Source organism: Sorghum bicolor, chromosome 5, assembly GCF_000003195.3.
Source record: "Sorghum bicolor cultivar BTx623 chromosome 5, Sorghum_bicolor_NCBIv3, whole genome shotgun sequence".
Lineage (NCBI taxonomy): Eukaryota > Viridiplantae > Streptophyta > Magnoliopsida > Poales > Poaceae > Sorghum > Sorghum bicolor.
Window position 1 is genome coordinate 65,028,990 of NC_012874.2, and position 22,508 is coordinate 65,051,497.

Consider the following 22,508-nt stretch of genomic DNA (forward strand, 5'->3'; position numbering starts at 1 on the left):
GTTGCCGATTAGGTACCGCCCACGCTTCTTGCCTCCTCCCACCCTCATGACGATGTCACCGTCAAGGTCCGCGGTGTGCGGATCGAACCCCTCCCCATGGACCGTCCTTGCTGCCTCGGTGTACTGACTGACAATCTCAGGTATGCTGGTGTTGGTGTACGACTCAGCTGGGTCATTGTCCGGGTTCCAATCAATGTTTGCGGTCGCCTTGTCCTTGTGGGACAGAACCCATGCCTTGAGCCGTCCACATGGCTGGTTTTGATGTGCAGCCGACTGCGAGAAAAACAGCAAGACAATTAATAATAGGAATGCAAGAATAAGCGTTTGAAATAATAAATGAAGCTACACCAAGTCACCTACCCATCTAGCCCCGTATTCATCGATGTTAAGGTTGCCCTGGTGGTGGGATACACCTTGCATCATCATACGCCGGTCTCGGAGGACAGTGTGGCTATTAGCCCACTGTTCACTCAGCCACTCATCGACCATCTTCTCCCAAGCCAACGTTTTATTGGCGCACCAGCTAGGAGGCACCTGCATGACATCAAGTACATTGACAGATATAAGAAGAATTGAAGCCTACCAAATCTTAGAAGAAATCAATATTGATGTATATTTACCTTTAGGTACTGCTCTCGAGTCAGAAATCCATGGTCTGCTCCGATCTGAGTCAGAATTTCGGCAGCACCTCCTCGCTGTTCTCCAAATACACGTCCTGACAGGGAGATTGTGTATCCGAAGAACAACAAGGAGGTACTATCGAAACTCTGTCTCAGATCAGAGCAGACCATGGAAACTAACATCATCTACACATCCTCGGGCTGTCCAAAAAAACATGGACAATTCGAAACAGATACGGTTATTGATATGCAAAGATCTGCATATTTCTAACCGTATCTATTTCGAACGGGAGATGCCTAACTAAGTTACGTGGAGATAGATGACCAAGACAAATAAAGAGTGGTTATACCTTACGTGGCGGTGACGTCAGGCTAGCGGGGCCGTGGCAGCTCGGTGCAGAGGCGAGGCGAAACGGTGTGGGCAGGTCCGCAACAGCGAGGAAGGCGAGGTACTCTGGCTAGCCTCGAAACAAACTATTCTCTGAAAATCAAAAAGATACATGATCATCAATTCAAAATTTCGGCAGCACCTCCCCTGCAGGGTGAGGTTTTCCAAACCTGCAAAAACAAACGGCTCGATGGCCGGCAACCACAGATATCACACAAACACAAGCGAACAATTAAATTTACCCTAAATTTACCTCACTGAACCCTAAATTTACCTCACAAGCGATTTAAACATGAGCACATCATAGCTGAACTGTTTTAAACATGAGCACATTTAAGTAACACTAAAACGTAGTATTCGGATCTAATGTTAAACTAACAATGACCCTAGAAAGAACAGAGAAAAAATACTACTACAACTAAGCATAATTCAGCTATGCCGAGAAAAAATACAATGACCGCCAGAGAAGGGACTCACGAGGAGCGGTGGCCGAGATCCAAAGCCCCAGTGGAGGTAGATCGAGAGGGAGAAGCGCACGACGGCGAGCAGCGCGTGGGCAACGGCGGCGCGCGCGGCGGCGCAAGCGAGGCCGAGCCCACGGCGGCGCGCGTGCGCGGGGACAGGGGCGCGAGCGCGCGGGGGCGGGGGCGGGGGCGCGTGCGCGCGGGGGCGGGGGCGGGAGCGCACGGCGGCGCGCGTGCGCGGGGACAGGGGCGCGAGCGCGCGGGAGCGGGGGCAGGGGCGCACCGGCAGTGAGCGGCGCGCCGGCGGCGAGCGGGCGGCGGTGGCGGTTAAGCTGGGCGGCGAGCAGGCTGCGGTGGCGGTGAAGAATGAAGTCGGGCGCGTGCAGCGAGTCGGGCTGGGCTAAGTGCCTAAGTATCCTGATCTATTTGCCGAGAGCCAACAGCCTTTGCCGAGCGCAGTGCTCGGCAAACGACCTTTTTGCCGAGAGCCACTTGGACAGGGCTCTCGGCAAAGTTTGCCTGTTGACCACTTCTCCAAATATTATTTTTTAAAAAAATTTGCTTTGTTTGAAAAACTGCACTACAAAGTAATTTATAAAAAGTCTTTGCCGAGAGCCACTCTCGGCAAAGCACGATGTTTTAAAAAATATTAATTTCCTATTGTTTATCTAACTGGGATAAAAAAAAATAAAATACACTCTTTGCCGAGTGCTTGACCAGGAGGCTCTCGGCAAAGGGTATTCCTGAAAAAAAAAAGAAATCTGTGCCGAGAGCTGACCGAATAGCTCTCGGTAAAAAAGTCTTTGCCGAGAGCTTTTCAAGAAACACTCGGCAAAGAATATACTGAAAAATAATTTATAAATAGCAAACGGTGTCAGAAAAATACAAAATTTTACCCTGTTAGAGTTTATGCTCTCTAATGATTATAGAAAAAGTTTGGAACTCCAAAACTAATTAGTATGTAACAGTGTTTGTAATTTGTAATGGATACTCACTAGCTCTTTGAAATTCTATGTCCTCTTCTACCTCTTTGCTAGAATTAAGAGAACTGAAATCTCTATTCTTGTATGTGCCAAAAGAAGAAAACAAAAAGGGACACGATGTGGGTTATCTCATTTTCAGTTCAGACTATATTTTATGTACAGGGAAGATAGAGGCGCCTCACGCTGCTCGGGACGGCCATCGCAGCTTGCGCGGGTGCCAAGGACCGATGAAGGCGAGGGCTACAAGGACGGAAGGGGCGCACTCGGTCAGAGTTGGACGAGGCGAAGCACAGCCACGTTCGCTATAGTGTGGTGTACGGTTGGCCGACCGGCTTTATAGAGCACCGCAAGGCAAAGGGGCCCAGAGTGGGTAAGGGTGTTGCAATTGGTGTCGGACTTGGATGAAGCTTTTTGTCTCACTATTCATCCAAGAGATATATAAAAAGGAGGCGAGGAGACCGGAGCCAAAGACGAGTGCAGTCGTGGACCCGTAGCATTGGAGAGAGAAAAAGGTAATTACAATATTTTTAATTGGAGAGAGTATATACTATACAACACCCACTGTTCAAATTTGCAACTAATTAATTGTATAGCAAATAATTACAAAAATAAACAAAAAATTAATATTGAACAACACGTAGTATGTGTAGAGAGAAAAAACTTTGGAGCAAATGAAAGAAAAAATAAATAAATTTAATTGGAGAGAGTAATTAGGGAAAAGAGAAACATATGCATATGCACATGAAATATGGATAGCCTCTTTGCCGAGAGGGGCGCTCGGCAAAGAGTTTTGCCGAGAGCCTTAACGGTGTGGCTCTCGGCAAAGATCTCACGTCGTGAAACTGGGCAACGGCAGCAGCTCTTTACCGATAAATGCCTTCTGCCGAGAGCTCAGCTCACGGCAAAGACCCAGTTTGCCGTGAGCCTTTCTTTGCCGAGAGGCCCTCTCGCCGAAATGACCCTGTTCGCCGAGCGTTTTTGTTTGCCGAGATTCTGGCTCACGGCAAGTCGTTCCTTTGCCGTGAGCCATCCTTTGCCGAGCGTTGATCTCGGCAAACGTCTTGGTTGCCGAGCTCCCGTGTTTTCGCTCTCGGCAAACTCAGTGGCTCTCGGCAAAGGTTGGTTTTCCGGTAGTGCTGGTGGCTAAATCGTAGTGGCCAAAATTCAAAAGCTACGGCCTATAGTGGCGGACCCAGGATTTGTTAACAATGCAATAGTCTTTGTACTCTTCATCTAATTGACTAATTCGAATCAAAAGTTCACAATTAGGAGTTAAAATCAAGAGAAAAGAAGAACTAAATTACACAAAAATTAAAGGAATACCTTCTCTTCACGTTCACAGCTTCAGGCTTTTGGACAGGGGTCTCCCCTGGCGGCTTCACCCCTTCGCGCAGCAACACAGGGACAGTGAGACAAGGGGGCTCCTGGCTCCGGTGATTTGGCCTCCGAGCCAGTGCCACTCCGAGCTTCGGCAGGCCGCAGGCGGCAGCCCAAGGGCAAGGGCGCGAGCCCATCTGGGCGGTCGTGGACTCGCGGTCGGCCTTGGCGCCATGCCTGTCCGTGACTGGGAGGGCAGGGGCGAGGCCACGAGTAGGGGACGACAGGTAGGGAATGGCCGATGGCGGAGTGCGTGAGGGTGATGGCGGGCAAGGGAAGGGGTCGAGCGCCATACCGAGTCATCGACCACTGGAGCAGCCGAGCAGGAGGTGCCGTTGCGCCGAGGCCGAGCAAGAGGAGGGAGGCCGGAGGCGGGACGCCAGACGCAAGAGCAGAGCAGAGGGGGTATGTCGGCGTGGGTGCGTGGCTCGGTGGCTGAGCGACTCCTCTCCCCTTGTCTTGGTCTGCCCTAGTCTCCTCCTTAATGGGCTTCTTTCTTGGGCTAATACTAAAAAGTTCTTCCTAAAATTTCTGGGCCACGACTAGGGCCATGGCCCTAGGCCTGGGCCCGCCCCTGGTCTAAAGTTATTTATTACCTCGAACAATGTTGATTTAGAGTCTAAATAAGACTTAGAGTCTTATTTGTTCTACCGCTTTCTTCAATAAATATGCTGTCAAATCAGAAAAATACCATAAATAATATGTAATTAATTGTCTTGGACTCTGTGATAGAGTCTTGCATAATGCAGACTCTATCATAGAGTCTAAAGTTATTTATTACCTCAAACAATGTGGACTTAGAGTCTAAATAAGACTTGGAGTCTTATTTTTTTACCTCTTTCTTCAATAAATATGATACCACATCAGCAAAATACCATAAATAGTATGTAACTAATTGTCTTGGGCTCTGTGATAGAGTCTTGCATTGTGAGCCTAGAACAATGTGAACTTAGAGTCTAAATAAGACTTGGAGTCTTGTTTTTTCTACCTCTTTCTTCAATAAATATGCTGCCACATCAGCAAAATACCATAAATAATATGTAATTAATTGTCTTGGACTCTGTGATAGAGTCTTGCATTAGGAGTGTCCTTAGTAGCATATAAAAACAAGGTCTTAGGGCAGCAAAGTCGAAGTTCAAACTTAAGGTAGAATTGAGGCCTTGTTTAGGAGCGCCCCAGCAGCTCTAGATCTACTTTTCCATGCCAACCACTTCTAGATCCGCACAGAATGACCATAGGGAAACTCCATTTAATTTAATCCATGGATTTGCCCTCAGATCCAGCAAATGCTGGAGCATCTCAAAGGTTGCTTTGAAAACTATAAGATTTGTGGAGCTAGAGAAAATTAACCACCACTACCACACCACTACCACTGGTAAAGAACTTACCTGTTCATTCTATTGTGCTGACCGTTCATTCTTTTTCTATGCATGCACCACTGCTCGCATCCCTTGCCACCTCCGCCTTTCCCGGCTCCTGATGGCTAGCGGCGTGGCCCCCTGGCAGTCGTCGTGAGTCAGCCGAGGCCTCGAGCCCTCCGCACCTCCCTCCCTAGCTGTATGGAGGAGCTCCCTCGACTGGGCGTGCTCCTTCATGCGAGGAGCCCCATTGGCCAAGTGGCGCACGCCTCCCTTCTCGCTATGCGAAAGAGCTCCAAGCCCATCGTGTAATCGTAATTAGAAGATGTTTAGAATATAATTGTGCTTACCAATGAGTCATTAATTATGACATATTTTTTTTCTGTCTACCCCTATTAAATGCAGTTATAGAAGTACGTTAGACCGTGACCCTATGGGCTATGGCTCCAGAAAGATGACATGTTTGTCAATTTGGCCCCCTAGCTAGTATTTTAAAATCACATGTAAGTTTAGGCCTTGTTTAGATGCACCCAAAAACCCAAAACTTTACAAGATTCTCCATCACATCAAATCTTGCGTCACATGCATGGAGTATTAAATATAGATAAAAATAAAAACTAATTACACAGTTTGTCTGTAAATCGCCAGACGAATCTTTTAAGCCTAGTTACTCCATGATTGGACAATGTTTGTCAAATAAAAACGAAAGTGCTACAGTGCTAAAATCCAAAAAGTTTTTGCATCTAAACAAGCCCTTAGATCATAGCAACCATGTTTCTGTCTTACTTTTTGGAACGAGGACGAGAACTTAGGGTATCAATTTTTAACGTGGGAATGAGAATATTCACGTTTCTGAACGTAGACGTTCCCGAAACATGGAACATGAGAACGAGAACGTGTGTCATATTCCCGTTTCTAGGCTGCTAAGGTCTAGATTCACAACTGTGCTCTTTTAAATAGATTAGTATCTAGCTCTATGATGGAGTTGCTTTATGATGTATCTAGAAAGATCTAGTAATTTGAATCTATATTTCAGAGCCAAACGCTCCTGAATAGGCCTTAATTGTGGGCCATTCGACCTGATTACCTCATGGGGTATTTAAATCCGAGGGCTAGAGTTTAATTAGGAGTGTTAGATAGGGTATTACATCGAGTGCTTGGATAATATAATAAAACAAATTATAGAAGTCCTTCTCAGTATTCCGTGAGATGAATTTATTAAACTCAATTAATCTATTACTAGCCCATATTTACTATAGCACCATATTGTCAGATCACAGACTAATTAGGTTTAAAAAATTCACCTCATAAATTAATTACAACTAGTGCAATTAGTTATTTTTTAATCTATATTTAATACTCCATACATATGTTCAAACATCCGATATTATACCGGCCTTGTTTAGTTGGGGAGGTTAAAAGTTTTTGGGTATTGTAGCACTTTTGTTTTTATTTGACAATTGTTGTCCAACCATGGACTAACTAGGCTCAAAAAAATTGTCTCGCAAGTTACAGGTAAATTGTGTAAGTAGTTATTTTTTATTTATATTTAATATTCCATACATATGATGCAAGATACATTGTGACAGAAATCTTAAAAGGTTTTTAAAATTTTAGAATAAACTAAACAAGGACTGAGGTAAACTTGAGGGGGAGAAACTAAATAAGTCCGCGTCAATTCTCAATGTGATCCGACTCAAACAAAAAATAATGCAATAAATAAATGAAAAAATTCAATAAATAACCTGACACGACTAGTAACCTGACACAACTAGTACGACGGGCTCGGACTCTGCTAAAAGTTCTGACATGATTTTTTTCCCAACCCGGAACCGAACCGATCCAATCTAAACACACCAAGCCTAACTCGATAATGCTGAGAGATTTTATTCAAAAAATTATAAGGCCTCATTTAGTTCACCCAAAAACCAATAATTTTTCAAGATTTACTGTCACATCGAATCTTGCGACATATATATAAAGTATTAAATATAGATAAAAACAAAAATTAATTGCATAATTTGACTTTAAATTGTGAGACGAATCTTAAGACTAGTTACTCCACGATTGGACGATGTTTGTCAAATAAAAACAAAAATACTATAATGTTAAAATCCAAAAACTTTTTGGATCTAAACAAAGTCTTATAGAATCTCAATTCTAATCTATTAACAGGCAGTAAGGTTTGTTAAGCTAAAATTAAAAAACTTTTTAAGATTCTTTATTATATTAAATTTTGCGCCACATATATATAAATTATTAAATATAGATAAAAAATAATTAATTACACTTATAATTTATAAGACAGATTTTTTAACAATAATTACCAACTACGAACAAAAAAAATACGGTAACATCGAGAAAAGCCGCTCGTCTGCCGCTATAACCAGAGACATTGCGCCTACCTAAAGCAGAGTCTCGCGGCGAGGAACAGCGCTACAAACCAGTTCCCGTGACCGTGAGAGCGGAAAAAAAAAACATTTTTTCCCTACCCGCGCCGCCGCCTCCTCTGCCGCCTGGTGCGTCGATATGGAACCGGCGACAGCCAACGGATCCAGATTCGGATCCGACTCGGGGCCTATCGCCGGCGACACCCGTGACTGGTCCCTCTTGCCGGAGGACCTGCTGGTCAGCATCCTGCGGGCGCTGCACGTCGCCGACGCCGTCCGCTCCGGCGCCGTCTGCACCTCCTGGAACGCGGCGTACGCCGCGTTCCGACGGTTCCGCCTCCCGTCGCCGAAGCAGCCCCCCTGCCTGCTCTACGCGTCCGACGCCCTCGGCCCCGGCGCCGCCGCGCTCCACTGCCCGTCCACCGGCGCCACGCTGCGGATCCCCTTCCCGCGGGCCCCGCTCGCCCGCCGGCCCCTGCTGGGCTCCGGCCACGGCTGGCTGGTCACCGCCGACGAGGCCTCCGACCTGCACCTTCTCAACCCCGTCACCGGCGCCCAGGTCGCGCTCCCGCCCATCACCGCGCTCCACCACGTCGAGAGGGGCGCGGACGAGCAGGGCGACCCCGCGTACCTCGTCTACGAGAACCTGTCTGTGTACAACTACAGCGAGCGCCGGTTCGAGGTGAACACCAAGCCGGGTATCCTGGACATGGACGACGCGTACGAGTGCATGTACTTCCGCGTCGTGCTCTCGGCCGGCCCATCCGCCGGCCGCGCCTGCGTCGTGCTGCTGCTGCACATGCCGCAGGGAGAGGTCTCCTTCGCCAGGCTCGGCGACGACCGGTGGACTTGGGTCGCGCAGGGAGACGACGGCTACCGTAACGCCATTTACAGTGCCGCCGATGGCTTGTTCTACCTGCTCGGTTTAGACGCCTCCATGTGCAGCTTGGACCTTAACGGGCCTTCGCCGGTGGTACGTAAGATCCTCGACAGCGTGCCGAAATCTGTCGATGCGAGCAAATACCTCGTACAGACACCGGCCGGTGACATCTTGCAAGTTTGGAGGTCCAGGGAAGAAGTCGACTCGGAAATACCGGCAGAGTATCCACCGGACTACGTGGTGGACGAAAGCATAGGGCCTCAGGACCCATGTTTGGAGCTCAACACCATTGAGATGCAGCTGTACAAGGTTGACCTCCATGGACACAGGGTGGAGCTGATCAAGAGCCTGCCGGAGTATGCATTGTTTCTTGGCTACAATGGTTCTATGTGTCTACCGGTGAAGGATTTCCCTGGGTTAAAGCCGAATTGTGCCTACGTGACTGACGACTCCATGGAGTATATTAATTTCTGGAAGCATAACCGGAGAGAAATTGGTATTTGGAGTTTGGCAGAGCGAAGCATGTCGAAGCTTGTTGATGGCTCACAGACTATTTATCCTTGGCTGAATTGGCCATCTCCTATCTGGATTCAACCATCCTTTTTCTAGCTAGTGTGGAGGATGCTTGCTGGGATTTTCCAATTTGAAAATCACATATTTTTTCTTTCGTATGAATAGAAAAAGACAATAGAAGTTCATACCACGAACTTTGTACCGCATATATTACTTAGAACAACTACGAAAGTAGGATGAGCAAGAATGAAAAAATTATTCTTCAGGATAGCAGCATGCAAAATTAATATGAAGTGCAAAATGAAGAAAGAGCACCTTAAAGACACTGAAGTGTCTTAGGATGATTGAGAGATGGACAACATAGGTGAACGCGCACCGGATGTAGGTGGGTGAACGTGGGGTGCACAACTGAGGAAATAACTATGCTAGGTGTCTTTTTTTTTATAAAATTTTATCTTAGTCAGCAGCTACATGAAGAAATATGGACAAATTTTGAGTTTGCATGTGTATGGACCTAAGTGGCACACACACAAGTTAAAGGGCAGCTTGTGTTATTTAACTCAAAAAGAAACTTGTGCTCTGCTCGCCGCCGCCGCTCCTCCCATCGTCCGCCTCCCTCTTCCCTTGCTCCCCCAGCTCATTGACGCCACTCAAACCGTCTCTGTTGCCTCCGTGAATGGTGTGACTGGCCCTACATGTGGCTGCGCAGACGGATCCCATCCTCTCCGCTTCCTTTCCCTGTCGTGTCCCAGATCAACATCCCTCGTCGGCATCAGCGGTAGTGGTGCCGCCCTACATGATGGTTCTAGGTGGTGCTGCCTATAGAGGGTTGGGCCACCGCCGCCGTCACGCCTCAAGTTGCAAGCGGGCGGGCCTGTCCGCAAGCCTGCTAGGCCCGCCACACAAAACAGGCCCACTGGGCGCCCATTGGCGACTTGTTTTTTATTGTGGGCTGGGGCAGTAGGTCTGCTAGGGTTTGTAGGCATTGTGGGCAGCCTGCAAACTGCAAAGTCCTGCAAATCACCCCCTCCGCATGTGACCCGGCCTCCACCGCCGCCACCTCCATACGCGAATGCTCTCGTCGGCGTTGCCACTCCTCCCAGCGGCCGCTCCACCCGCACCCATGGCCGAGGTGCCCGCTATTGCGTCGATGCCCCTACCACCGCGTCATCCAAGAAGAAGCCATCGTCTTCGCTGAAGCCGGTGCCGAAGAAGCCCGCCAATGCCTCCGTCACTGCGCAGCCAAGAACAAGTCGTTGTCTTCCTCCTCCAAGGATAAGAAGAGGAAGGGAAAGGGCCCATCGGACGCTGCTCCGATTGCCGAGGCACCCGTCGCCAAGAATCCCAAATCTAGTGGCGCCACCGCTACTACCGCTGCTCACACTGCAGTATGCTTGGTCGCCGGATCCCGAGCACCTCTGTGTCTTCTGCAGCTGGCGCCATGACGTTGTCGTATGGGTTGTCGACCCCAAGGTCCACGCTGTCCCTGCCACAGGACGCCAATGGCCAGATGCCACAATAGGACGCCAAGAACAGACGACATTGGGTTGGGAGGGAGGCGCGGAGCATAATAGACCGAGATGGGGGGGTCAAGCCGCATCAGCGAATAAGGCAAGCGTTGTCCATCCCACCATCCCACCCCACCGCCTGTCGCACTACCATTCTATTGTGCGGCCGCATCCCTTGCCTCATCCCGCTAGGTGCGTCGTATCTTCACCATGGAACAAAATCTACTACAACATTGCAAGAAAATGACTGCAACAATAGAACAAAAACTACTGCAACATGAGATGCAAGAACAGAAAAATAGAAAACTAAGGCAACAAAGGAACATTGCTTGTTGTAACACCATAACAAATACTACTGCAACAAAACATAACAAAAAAGCAAATGCAAAAAGAGAGCAACACAAAAAAAGACTAATGCAACAAACAAAAATTACTTGTTGCAATAGGAAAAAAATGCTACTACAGCAACAAAAACAAAAAGGCAAATGCGAGATGCAACATTAGGATAAAAAGAGTAATGAAACAAATGAAAAATTACTTGTTGAAATAGCAAAACAACACTATTACAACAACAAAAACAAAAAAGCAACGAGAGATGCAACATAAAAAGACTAATGCAACAAAGAAGTATTGCTTATTGAAACACCAAAACAAGCCTATTACAACAGCGTTCGCTGGAACCCTAGCCATCGCGATGTCGCTCAGATCCAGATCCAAAGGAGCAGGAGGAGGATGAGAATGAGAAAGAGAAGGAGAAGGATGAGAGCTCAGATCCAGAGGATGGGATGGATAAGGAGGATGGTTCAGATCTAGACCTACCTTGCCGTAAGCCACCACCATCACCCTCCTTTTTGGTTGCATGGAGGTCGTGGAGCGAGGGAGGAAGGCAGGTAGGGAGGCAGGAGCGGCTCGCCGGAAGCCACCGCCATCATTCTCCTCACCAATGGCATGGAGGTCACGGAGCGAGGGAGGAAGGGAGTGCGAGGCGAGGCAGCAGCGAGTGGATGCCAGCGTGGCAGCCATCCTGTAGAGCAGCAGCGAGAGCAATGGTGAGAGCAGCAACAAGCACAACGGCAAGAGCAGTGGTGAGCGCAGCAACAGGTGCAACAATGGGGATGAGCAGAGAGGGGGAGCAGGCAAGCAGAGTAGGGAGTGGGCGCGGGGGTTAACAGGGATGAGATGGAGCGCGTCATTTCCCTTTATGGCTCGGTCAAGTCGAGGTCTGTCCGGATGGACGGACGCCCTATAAGGAGCGTTATCGCATTAAAAATCTTGTGAGGAAAACTCATGAGGAGAAAAGAGTGTAATATAATGGTCCAGACAGACCAATGTCTAGGAGATTTCTCCCCTTGAACCTTTCAAATCCCTAAGTCGTCACATACCAATTTCTTTGGTGCATTTTTCAAATGAGGAAGCTGATAGGGACTTAGTGAATAAATCAGCGAGGTTGTCGCATGATTTGGTTTTTAAGATATCAATCTCTCTACTTTGTTGTAATTCATGAGGATAGAACAACTTTGGAGAGATGTGTTTATTGATATTGCTCTTGATGTAAATAGCATGCAAAATTTTTGGCAAAAAGATGTTATTCTCCATTTTGGATTTTGGCCTCAAAGGCCCAAAGAAGCCCAAAAGCGCCTGGGAGCCTGTGCCCACCCCACTGGCACCATAAAAAATTTGGTATTTTGGATGTAACTAAACACACCCATAAAAAATGAGCATTTTGCTTTTCATCATTACAAAGTACTTGGTATTTTGTATTTTGCATTCTACGAGGAACTAAACACACCCTAAGACCATGTTTGGATTCATTATCTACTACTAGTTAGTTGGCTAAAGCTCATATCTAATAATACCTCAATTCTAAATTATAAGACGCTTGACCATTTTTACCTCAAGTTTGACCACTCGTTTTATTTAAAAATTTATACAAATATAGTCAAATTTAAATCATTCATGAAGAACATTTATTAATAAACCAATCCATGATAAAATAAGTTATATTTTTCATAAATTTTTGAATAAAACGAGTGGTCAAACTAGGTATAAAAAAAACCAAACATCATATAATTTGGGATAGATTGAGTATTAGCTAGCTAAATCTATTAGCGACTTGGTACAGTCAGTCAGTGAGATAGTTATTATGTATAGGTCCAGCTAACAATTAGATATTTTATTAGCTACACCTATTTGATATAAAAGAGATAACTGTTAGAAGATAGTTATTATCTATCGGGAGCCATAATAGGGCGTAAATTTAGCACAATACAAATGTCGTAAATGTTGTTATAAGGATGCTTATCGGGCAAAAATGTGAGCATGTTCGTCCGTCGAATCTACTAGTTATTTAACAATATTTTTTTCCTCACAATAAATTCGTGAATAGTACTTTCAGCCATGTCTTATCGGCCAAGCGAAGAGACCAGGGCTTTGAGTAATGGTCCATAAGATTGAAGATTTGGTTAAGTACAGTATGGATAGATCTTCGTACGGTTGCTGAACCAGCACTTAGTAACCAAAAGTTACAATGTTTTATCCACAAGAAAAATAATGGGAGATGCTGCTCATATTGACCGACCCAATCCGTAGCTTGAACATCCATCCAACAAAGGCGACAGAACATCTATGCACATCAGATGACTGCATCTCCAGATATATTTGCCACAATTGACTTCAAATTTTTTATGTTAACAGATAATACAATACAACTATTTGGTAGCAAAAGAAATCGATTTATTAATGTACCATGAAAGTTACCTCGACAATACTTCTAAGATTAATTGTCACAACTATCTGAATACAAAAAGACAATAATATAATAGCAATTATTCAGATAAAAAAGAAGTACTCAAAAGTTTGCAAGCATCCTCCACTAGCTAGAAAAGGGATGGTTGAATCCAGATAGGAGATGGCCAATTCAGCCAAGGACAAATTGAGCCATCAACTAGCTTCGACATACTTTGCTCTGCCATATCCCAAATACCAATTTCTCGCCTGTTATGCTTAAAGAAATTCACATACTCCATGAAGTCGTCAGTCATGTAAGCACAGTTCGGCTTTAACCCAGGGAAATCCTTCACCGGTAGGCACATAGAGCCACTGGAGCCAAGAAACAATGCATACTCCGGCAGGCTCTTGATCAGCTCCACCCTGCGTCCATGGAGGTCAACCTTGTACAGCTGCATCTCAAACGTGTTGAGCTCCAAACACGGGTCCCGACCGACCATGCTGTCGTCCACATAGTCTGCTGGATACTCCGCTGGTATCTGCGAGTCGACATAGTCCCTCGACCTCCAAACTTGCAAGATGTCACCGGCCGGCGTCTCAACGAGGTATTTGGTCGAGTCGGCAGATTTCGGCAAGCTGTCGAGGATCTTTCGTGCCACCGGCGAAGGTCCGTTAAGGTCCAAGCTGCACATGGAGCCATCGAACCGGAGCAGGTAGAACAAGCCATCGGTGGCACTGTACATGGCGTCACCGTAGCCGTACCTCGACGGGAGACCCGTGTCGTCTCCCGTTGCGACCCACGTCCAACAGTCGTCACCGAGCCTGGCGAAGGAGACCTCGCCGTGCGGCATGTGCAGGAGCACCACAACGCAGGCGCGCCCGGCGGACGGGCTGGCCGAGAGCACGACGCGGAAGTACATGCACTCGTGCGCCTCGTCCTTCCCCAGGATAGTCGGCTCCGTGTCCACCTCGAACCGGCTCATGCTGTAATTGTAATCCGGCAGATTCTCGTAGACGAGGTACGCGGGGTCGCCATCCTCGTCCGTGCCGCTCTCGACATGGTGGAGCGCGGTGATGGGCGGGAGCGCGACCTGGGCGCCGGTGACGGGGTTGAGAAGGTGCAGGTCGGAGGCCTCGTCGGCGGTGACCAGCCAGCCGTGGCCGGAGCCCAGCAGGGGCCGGCAGGCGAGCGGGGCCTGCGGGAAGGGGATCTGCAGCGTGGCGCCGGTGGCCGGGTAGTGGAGCGCGGCGGCGCCGGGTGCGACGGCGTCGGAAGCGTAGAGCAGACAAGGGGGCTGCTTCGGTGACGGAAGGCGGAGCCGACGGAACGCGACGTACGCAGCGTGCCACGATGCGCATACGGCGCCCGAGCGGATGGTTTCCGCCACGGGCAGTGCTCCAAGGACGCTTACCAGCAGATCCTCCGGCAAGCGCGACCAGTCGCGGTCGCGGCCGGTGACCGTGTCGGCGACAAGGCCGTAGCCAGATCTGCTGTCCGTGGCTGTTTCCATACCTTGTCGCGTGGGAATTGATCTGCTCCTCGCCGTGGGAGGTGGGACTCTGATTTGCATCCGACTTCTAGCGCCTAGAGTTGCCAGGCTGCGGGGCCCATATATATCTGCGGGACAGCGGCTCAGCTCCTTTCTTGCGTATTGCGTTCCCTTCTCTTATATGCATGTTCGACGTGTAAAATATACAGGAAGAGGTACCTCCTAGGGTCCTCGGTGTTTCATTATATGCCGGGGTGTTCCCTTCTCTCTCAATTTGGACGCCATGGGTTTAGTAAAACCGTCGGCCACTTCATCACCAGTGCTGACAATCTGATATCCACTAACTTCTGTGCCACCCATTCACGAACAAAATCAAAAATCGATCTCAATATATTTCGTCCCGGCATGAAAAACTGGATTTGCCAATAAATACTTGGCACCAACATTAACACAACATAACCGAGCAACAGGAGAATGAGAAATTCCAAGCCCAGTCACTAGCCTTTGTGTCCACATCATCTCAATTATTGTCGCATTAGCCAATGCCTTGTACTCAGCCTCAGTGCTAGAGCGAGAGTGCGAGACAATGTTGGTTGTTTCCAAGCACTCCAACAAACAAGATCCGGACCAAAAAATACTACAAATCCTCCTGTAGAGAGCCTCTCATCAACACATGATCCTATCCAATCACCATCAGAGAAGGCGCTGACAAGAGTAGAGCTTGACTTTCGCATTTTCAATCCTGTAGACAGAGTGTCTTTCACATACCGCAAGATTCTTTTAACAGCACTCCAGTGTGTCGTGGTTGGAGAATGAAGAAATTGACACACCTTATTAACGACAAAGGGAGTGTTAAAAATTGAAGTGCCCCTAGAGATGGGAGTGTCAACCGGTTTACAGTTCCACATACCTGCATGCTTGACCACATCCATAGCATATCGCTACTGTGACAACACAAGACCATCAAAACCACGTTTTACTTCAATGCCAAGGAAAAAATGAAGATCACCGAGATCCTTTAGAGCAAAGTCGACCTCAAGCGAATGGACTAACGCCTTTGAAGCAGCCAACAACGAGCTGGCGACAATGATGTCATCAACATAGACTAAGACAAAGATAGTAACCTGTCCATTCCAATAGAAGAATAGGGAAGTGTCCCCTCTTGATGCTGTGAATCCTAGATGAATGAGTTTGCCACAAAGACGTGCATACCAAGCCCTAGGAGTAAGGCCATACAAAGCTTTATCCAATTTGCAGACAAAATTAGGACACCGTTTGTCTTCATAGCCCGGGGGCTGTCTCATATAAACCTCTTCTTCCAACACACCATGGAGAAAAGCATTTTGAACATCAAGCTGCCGCAACGACCACCCTTTGGAGACTGCTACCACCAAAACAAGACGAACCTTAGCCGCCTTCACTACTGGATTGAAGGTATCCTCATAATCAATAACATATTGCTGTTTGTATCCCTTAGCAACAAGTTGTGCCTTGTAGCGATCCATAGAACCATCAGCTTTACGCTTTACCTTGTAGACCCATTTGCATCTGATGACATTTTTGTGCTTAGGAGCAGGAACCAAATGCCAAGTTCGGTTTTTCATCAAGGCATCATATTCCTTGTTCATGGCCATGACCCAACGATCATCACGAGGAGCAACCTTCACAGTTGTTGGTTCTTCCGGTTCAACAATGCTATTTAGCCCCCAACGGACCGTGCCATCCGTGTACTGCTTAGGTTTTGAAATTCTGCTCTGAAGTCTAGTGTCATAATGATGTTTTGGATGCACCACAGGATCTACAGTCGCACTAGATCCAGCGACCAAATCCTAGACCCCGGCCTGCTCCCAAATTGGCGGCGAGGGGAGCACAGGATCCACTGCAGCACCTGGCGAAGACGGCATAGAGCTAGATGCAGCTGAAGTTGATGGAGAAGATCCTGAGCCTGCAGTTGGGGACACACCCGACACGTTAGGCGTAGTGGCTGATGCAGACTACAAACCTGATCCTGTTGTAGAACTAGGTGCTGTTGTCTCCAATCCCAAAGAGGATTGCACCACTGAGACCGCACGAGGTATGGTCGTATCCACTGTGTGTCCCACACCAGCATTATCTTGACGTGATATGTCGGACGACTGCTTGAAATAACATCCGAAATGCGTCGTTTCTTCTATAGATTGCTCCAAAATTTGCCCTGTATCTGCCACAACACTAGGGACACTAGAAACTGCATTAGTAGGACAATTAATTAGACATTGATCATGTATATTTGCGCTCCCAAATTCAAGTGATGGATCGAGATTCTTAAGAATATCCGGCAGAAGGTCAAGTTCAGCACGGAAACGTGCTATTGTATTGGAATGAAGCTCAGAGAGACAGTCTCGTCAAAAACCACATCGCTTGACACATAGATACGACTCATAGATGGCTCAAGACACTTAAAGCATTTGTGAAGATTGCTATATCCAAGGAAAACACAACGTTTTGATTGGAACTGTAGTTTTTTTTGTGTTGTATGCATGGACAGAGATTAGGCCAGACAGCACACCCAAAAGTCCTAAAGAAAGAATAGTCCGGAGAGGATCCAAGGAATAGATCGTGTGGGGTGTTGTTGTGAATGGTTTTTTAGGGAAGACGATTGATGATGAATATTGTGGTAAAAAAAGGCTTCATCCCAATACTTAAGTGGCATAGATGCATGAGCAAGAAGTGAGAGACCAACTTCTACAATATGACGATGCTTGCGTTCCACAGATCCATTTTGCTGGTGAGCATGAGGGCAGGAGACATGGTGAGCAATGCCTAGGCACTTAAAGAAGGTATTGAAAGATTGATATTCTCCTCGCCAGTCTAACTGGACTGCAAGGATCTTATGACCAAACTGGCACTCAACCATGTTCTGGAAATCATGAAAGCATCGGAAAACCTCAGACTTAAACTGCAGCAAATAGATCCAAGTGAACTTGCTGAAATCATTGATAAAACTAACATAATAAGAATGTCGACCCACCGAAGTTGGTGTAGGTTCCCATACATTAGTGAACACAAGCTCAAAAGGTTTAGAGGAAACACTATTTGACTTAGGACAAGGTAACTGATGGCTCTTGGCCATTTGACAAGCATCGTAAATCACATCACTATTGTTTGACTCACTAGAAAAAGATAACTTATGACGACTAAGAATACTCTTGATGATAGGTGACGAAGCATGACCTAGATGACTATGCCATAAGGAGGTGGACACCTTAACAAATCCAAGAACTTGTTACTTTGATGAAGGCTGGTTTCGTGGATGATGAGGCTTCAATGGATAGAGACCACCCTCACGTGCCCCTTCGAGGAGTGTCTTCCTCGTCACCTATTCCTTAAGAGAAAATTATTTGGGATGAATTTCAAGAAAGGCATTGTTATCTTTGACTAGATGATGTGTTGAAACAAGATTTTTAGTGGCGCTAGGAACATGAAGAACATTGTTGAGATAAATGTTTTGAACTTGGGATTGCAAAATACTATGACCAACATGAAGAACAATATTTTTTTGATTGAACTGGGGGGGCTTTCGCCCGTGTAGAAATTTATTGATAAAGAAGGTTCCGAAATTACAAGATACAAGACTTACAGGAAAGCGGGGGTTGTTGAGTTAAGAAACAAAAAAGGAGATGAAGAAAATTAGAGCTAAGAAGCAATCTATTGTAGATTTTGACACCATTGATCAAATAAAAGGCTTAGACTTGTCTTGATACGACATGAGACCTTCGCCAATTTTATGGAAAAGGCTCTTTTGCATTCTTGGTTTGACATTAAGCTATTGTTGAAGATTGCTTCATTTCTTGCTTTCCAAATCGTCCAACTCATCAAAATAATTGCTATCATGGAAAACTGGGATCGTAGTTGAGTTCTCAGAATCCATCATCCTCGTCGTCGCACAATGTAGTCAACCGAGCCCACTGCACTTCACACGTCGCCGGTAAGTCATGTGGCATTGGATTTCTGACCTACTAAATGAAATGGCAGAACGCCTGCCAAAATGTTTGGATCAATTCCTTTTCATGTGATTTGGAGAGCTGTCATTTGTGGGCTTGCTGCTGCAAATGGAGTTACAGTAGGTGACCCAAATGATGCGGTTATTATTATCATTTATCAATAAAAGGCTGAATAACGAGCTAGCACGGCTCATCTCGTTTTGACTTGTTAGGATAATGAGTTAGCTCGGCTCGGCTCTTTATCTTAACGAGCTAGAAAGCCAGCTTGGCTCAGTTTGTTAAAATCTCGAGCTGGCTCGTTAAGTTCGCGAGCCAGGTATAAAAAGTATATAAAATATAATATTTGTATTTATCTAAAGCTTAAAAATAGTAATAATACAATAATAATATATCCAACTGTTTTAATTCCAACAAAATATTCATATGAGCTGACATATCAACCATTTATAAAGTGTAAGATATGAAGTAATATAAAACTAGTATAAGTTATGATGATTTTTTCTCTAATACTGTAGCTCGTTTGGCTCGCGAGCGGCTCGCGAGCTAGCTCGAGTAGGCTCGTTATAGCTAACGAGTTAAAATCTTGGCTCGACTCGGCTCGTTATTCTAACAGCCGAGCCGAGCCAGCCACGAGCCAAACGAGCTAACGAGCTTTGAATTTTTCGTCCAGCCTTATTTACCAACAAACAATATTTATTTTTTTTTTGTCCTATACAATCTGGCATCGATAGGAGTTTGGAGAATTTATAGGGTTCATAAATTGATTTATAGGGTTGACAGTATCGGGCTGAATATTTCTGGATTGCACATAGGAGTTTGGAGAACCCCTTAATTAGTAAAAAAAAAATCGATGATTGAAGGATGGTAGGTCACGATGTACTTTATCGAAGTTGCAGAACAGAATAGTGTGTTTTAGTGGACCTTTGCATTTTGTTAATGCCCTTCAGTTCAGCTAAAGCCCAACACTGAAACTTGGGGCAGAGAAGAATATGTTTAAATTGTAGTGATTGAGAAAATGGCTATTACAGGACTTCAATCCTTGTGGCTTCTCTCAAATAGGACTCCAAACATTTGTTTCTCTCAAATAGGACTCTAAACATTGTTTGTAAGCTCTAATGACATTTTAATACAATTAACCATGTTTTAAGTCCTCAAATATATGTATTTAGCTATGACATGACTCCTTTACCCCTGGACTTTATGGCTTTATTAACGTTGTCTGACTGCCGCTCGCTGGCCGCTCCCTGGCCGTGCCCATGGCTGCCGACTCCCTGGCCGTGGCCGTGGCCTAGGCTGGCTGGTCTGGCTGCCGCTCCCTGGCCGTGGGCATGGCCTAGGCTGGCTGGCCACCGCCTGGACATGGAACCACGCCATGTACAGCTTCGCCATGTACAACTTCCTCAAAAAAAAAAGGTACATAGGCACAACCTGCACTTATTTACTTGATGATTTTGAAAGTTAGTGTTGATTAATTAGAAATGTAAATTCATGCAGGGATTTTTTTGACATCAATGAGTCTTACAAGCATGTTTTGAAGTCTGCAAATAATGTTTTAAAAGTGGAAAGATTTCAAGGTTGTTTTGAAGACGAAGTACTTAGATCCCAATTTTGACAAAATATCAATAATGGTTGTGGGGACATGTATCCTGTCCTAGCTTACATTAATTATTTCAAGTTGCACATTTGTACTATTATTATTTGTAGCAGACAACCTCTCTAGTCTAGGGAATTGACATGTGCTACTAGCTAAAAAATTTAACAAATTTGTACTATTATCTAGCAGCCTTTGTAGTCTATGGAGTTTATTACTATCTAATTTATTTGATAACATGATGTTTTTTTTTCTTGCTATACTATCTAATTTCTTCCTCAACTTAATGTATTAAATCTGAGAAGAACAAGACTAATAAGGTAGTGCAACTGAATGGAAGGCACACAACTGGATTGAGAAGTAATGCAGTTGTTTTAGATCAAATGGTATTTTCTGATTGCAGAGCCATTAATGTTGCTGGCCTTTAATCATTGTTTGCCTTTTGTGTAGCACCACCTAATGTTCTTAATACATGAACTAAAGGAAGGAAGACAAATAGGCCGTGCTGAGCTTTTGTTTCCAATTATTGTAATACCAGTTAATCTGCCTTCAGTTCTTATCATAAGAGGTGTGAAGGTCAACTTGTATTTTTTTGGGGGAAGTGCGTATAGAGATATTTATGATGTGTGTGCATGCTTTGTGAGGGCATTAGTAGTGTATAAAAACAAGAAGATTTGGGACGTGCTTATAGAGGTATATCATGTGTGTATGCTTTGTCAAGGACTTAAGGGCATTAGTAGTGCATAAAATCAAGGTCTTAGGACAGCAAAGTCGAAGTTCAAACTCAAGGTAGAATTGAGGCCTTATTTCGGAGTGCCCAGCAGCTCCAGATCTACTTTTCCATGCCAACCAGTTCTAGATCGGCACAGAATAACCATAGGGAAACTCCATTTACTCCATGGATTTGCTCTCAGATCCAGCAAATGCTGGAGCAGCTCAAAGGGTGCTTTGAAAACTAGTATAAGATTTGTGGACCTGGAGAAAATTAACCACTACTACCACTGGTAAAGAACTTAGGTCTTGTTTAGTTGTGAAAACTTTTTAGATTTCGCTATTGTAGTATTTTTGTTTTTATTTGACAAACATTGTCCAATTATAGAATAACTAGGCTTAAAAGATTCGTCTCGTGATTTACAGTCAAACTGTGCTAGTTTTTGTTTTTATTTATATTTAATGTTCTATGCATGTGCCGTAAAATTTGATGTGACGAGAAATTCTGAAAAGTTTTTTCAAGGCCTTACTTGTTCACTCTATTTCGCTGACCCGTCATTCTTTTTCTACGCACGCACCACTGTTAGCATCCCTTGCCACCTCCGCCTTTCTCAGCTCCTGATGGCCAGCGGCGCGTGGCCCCAGGCCCCCTGGCAGTCGGCGTGAGTAAGCTGAGGCCTCGAGCCCTCCGCACCTCCCTAGCTGTATGGAGGAGCTCCCTCGACTGGGCGGCATGTTCCTTCATGCGAGGAGCCCCATTGGCCAAGCGGCGCAAGCCTCCCTGCCCGCTATGCGAAAGAGCTCCAAGCCCAATCGTGTACGTTGGACTATGACCCTATGGCTCAAGAAAGATGACATATTTGTCAATTTATATGAGGCCTTGTTTAGCTGAAGAGGTTAAAAGTTTTTGGGTATTGTAGCACTTTGTTTTTATTTGGTAATTATTGTCTAATTATGAATTAACTAGGCTCAATTCATCTCGTAAATTATAGATAAATTGCGTAATTAGTTATTTTTTATCTATATTTAATGTTCTATGCATGTGCCGCAAGATTCGCTATGACAAAAATCTTAAAAAAATTTTAGATTTTGAGGTAAACTAAACACGGCCTGAGGTAAACTTTAGGGGGCAGAAACTAAACAAGGCCGCGTCAATTCTCAATGTGATCCGACCCAACCAAAAAAATGCAATAAATAAATGAAAAAAATTCAATAAATAACCTGACACGACTAGTAACCTGACACAACTACTCTGCTAAAAGTTTTGACATGATTTTTTTCCCAATCCGAACCCGTAACTGAACCGATCCAATCTAAACTCACCAAGCCTAACTTGATAATGCTGAGAGATTTTTTGAAAAAAATATAAATATAGAATCTCTGATCGATTAACAGGCAGTAAGGCTTTGTTAAGCCAAAATCGAAAAACTTTTGAAGATTCTTTATCATATCGAATCTTACGCACATGTGTAGAACATTTAATACAGATAAAAAAATAACTAATTAAGAACATTTTCAGTTCCTT

General features: G+C 45.4%; 2 protein-coding genes across 2 annotated transcripts; one reads left to right on the plus strand and one right to left on the minus strand.

Moving 5' to 3' along the window:
* LOC8062687 (F-box only protein 7) lies at positions 7,720–9,069 on the plus strand. Its single transcript, XM_002449732.1, has one exon. The coding sequence runs from the start codon at positions 7,720–7,722 to the stop codon at positions 9,067–9,069; it is 1,350 nt and encodes a 449-aa protein (XP_002449777.1).
* LOC8062688 lies at positions 10,342–14,719 on the minus strand. The gene is made up of 4 exons (XM_002450997.2): positions 13,503–14,719; positions 11,301–11,505; positions 10,691–10,728; positions 10,342–10,459 (listed from the first exon to the last, which is right to left on the minus strand). Exons 1-4 carry the CDS (start codon positions 14,717–14,719, stop codon positions 10,342–10,344), a joined length of 1,578 nt encoding a protein of 525 aa, XP_002451042.2.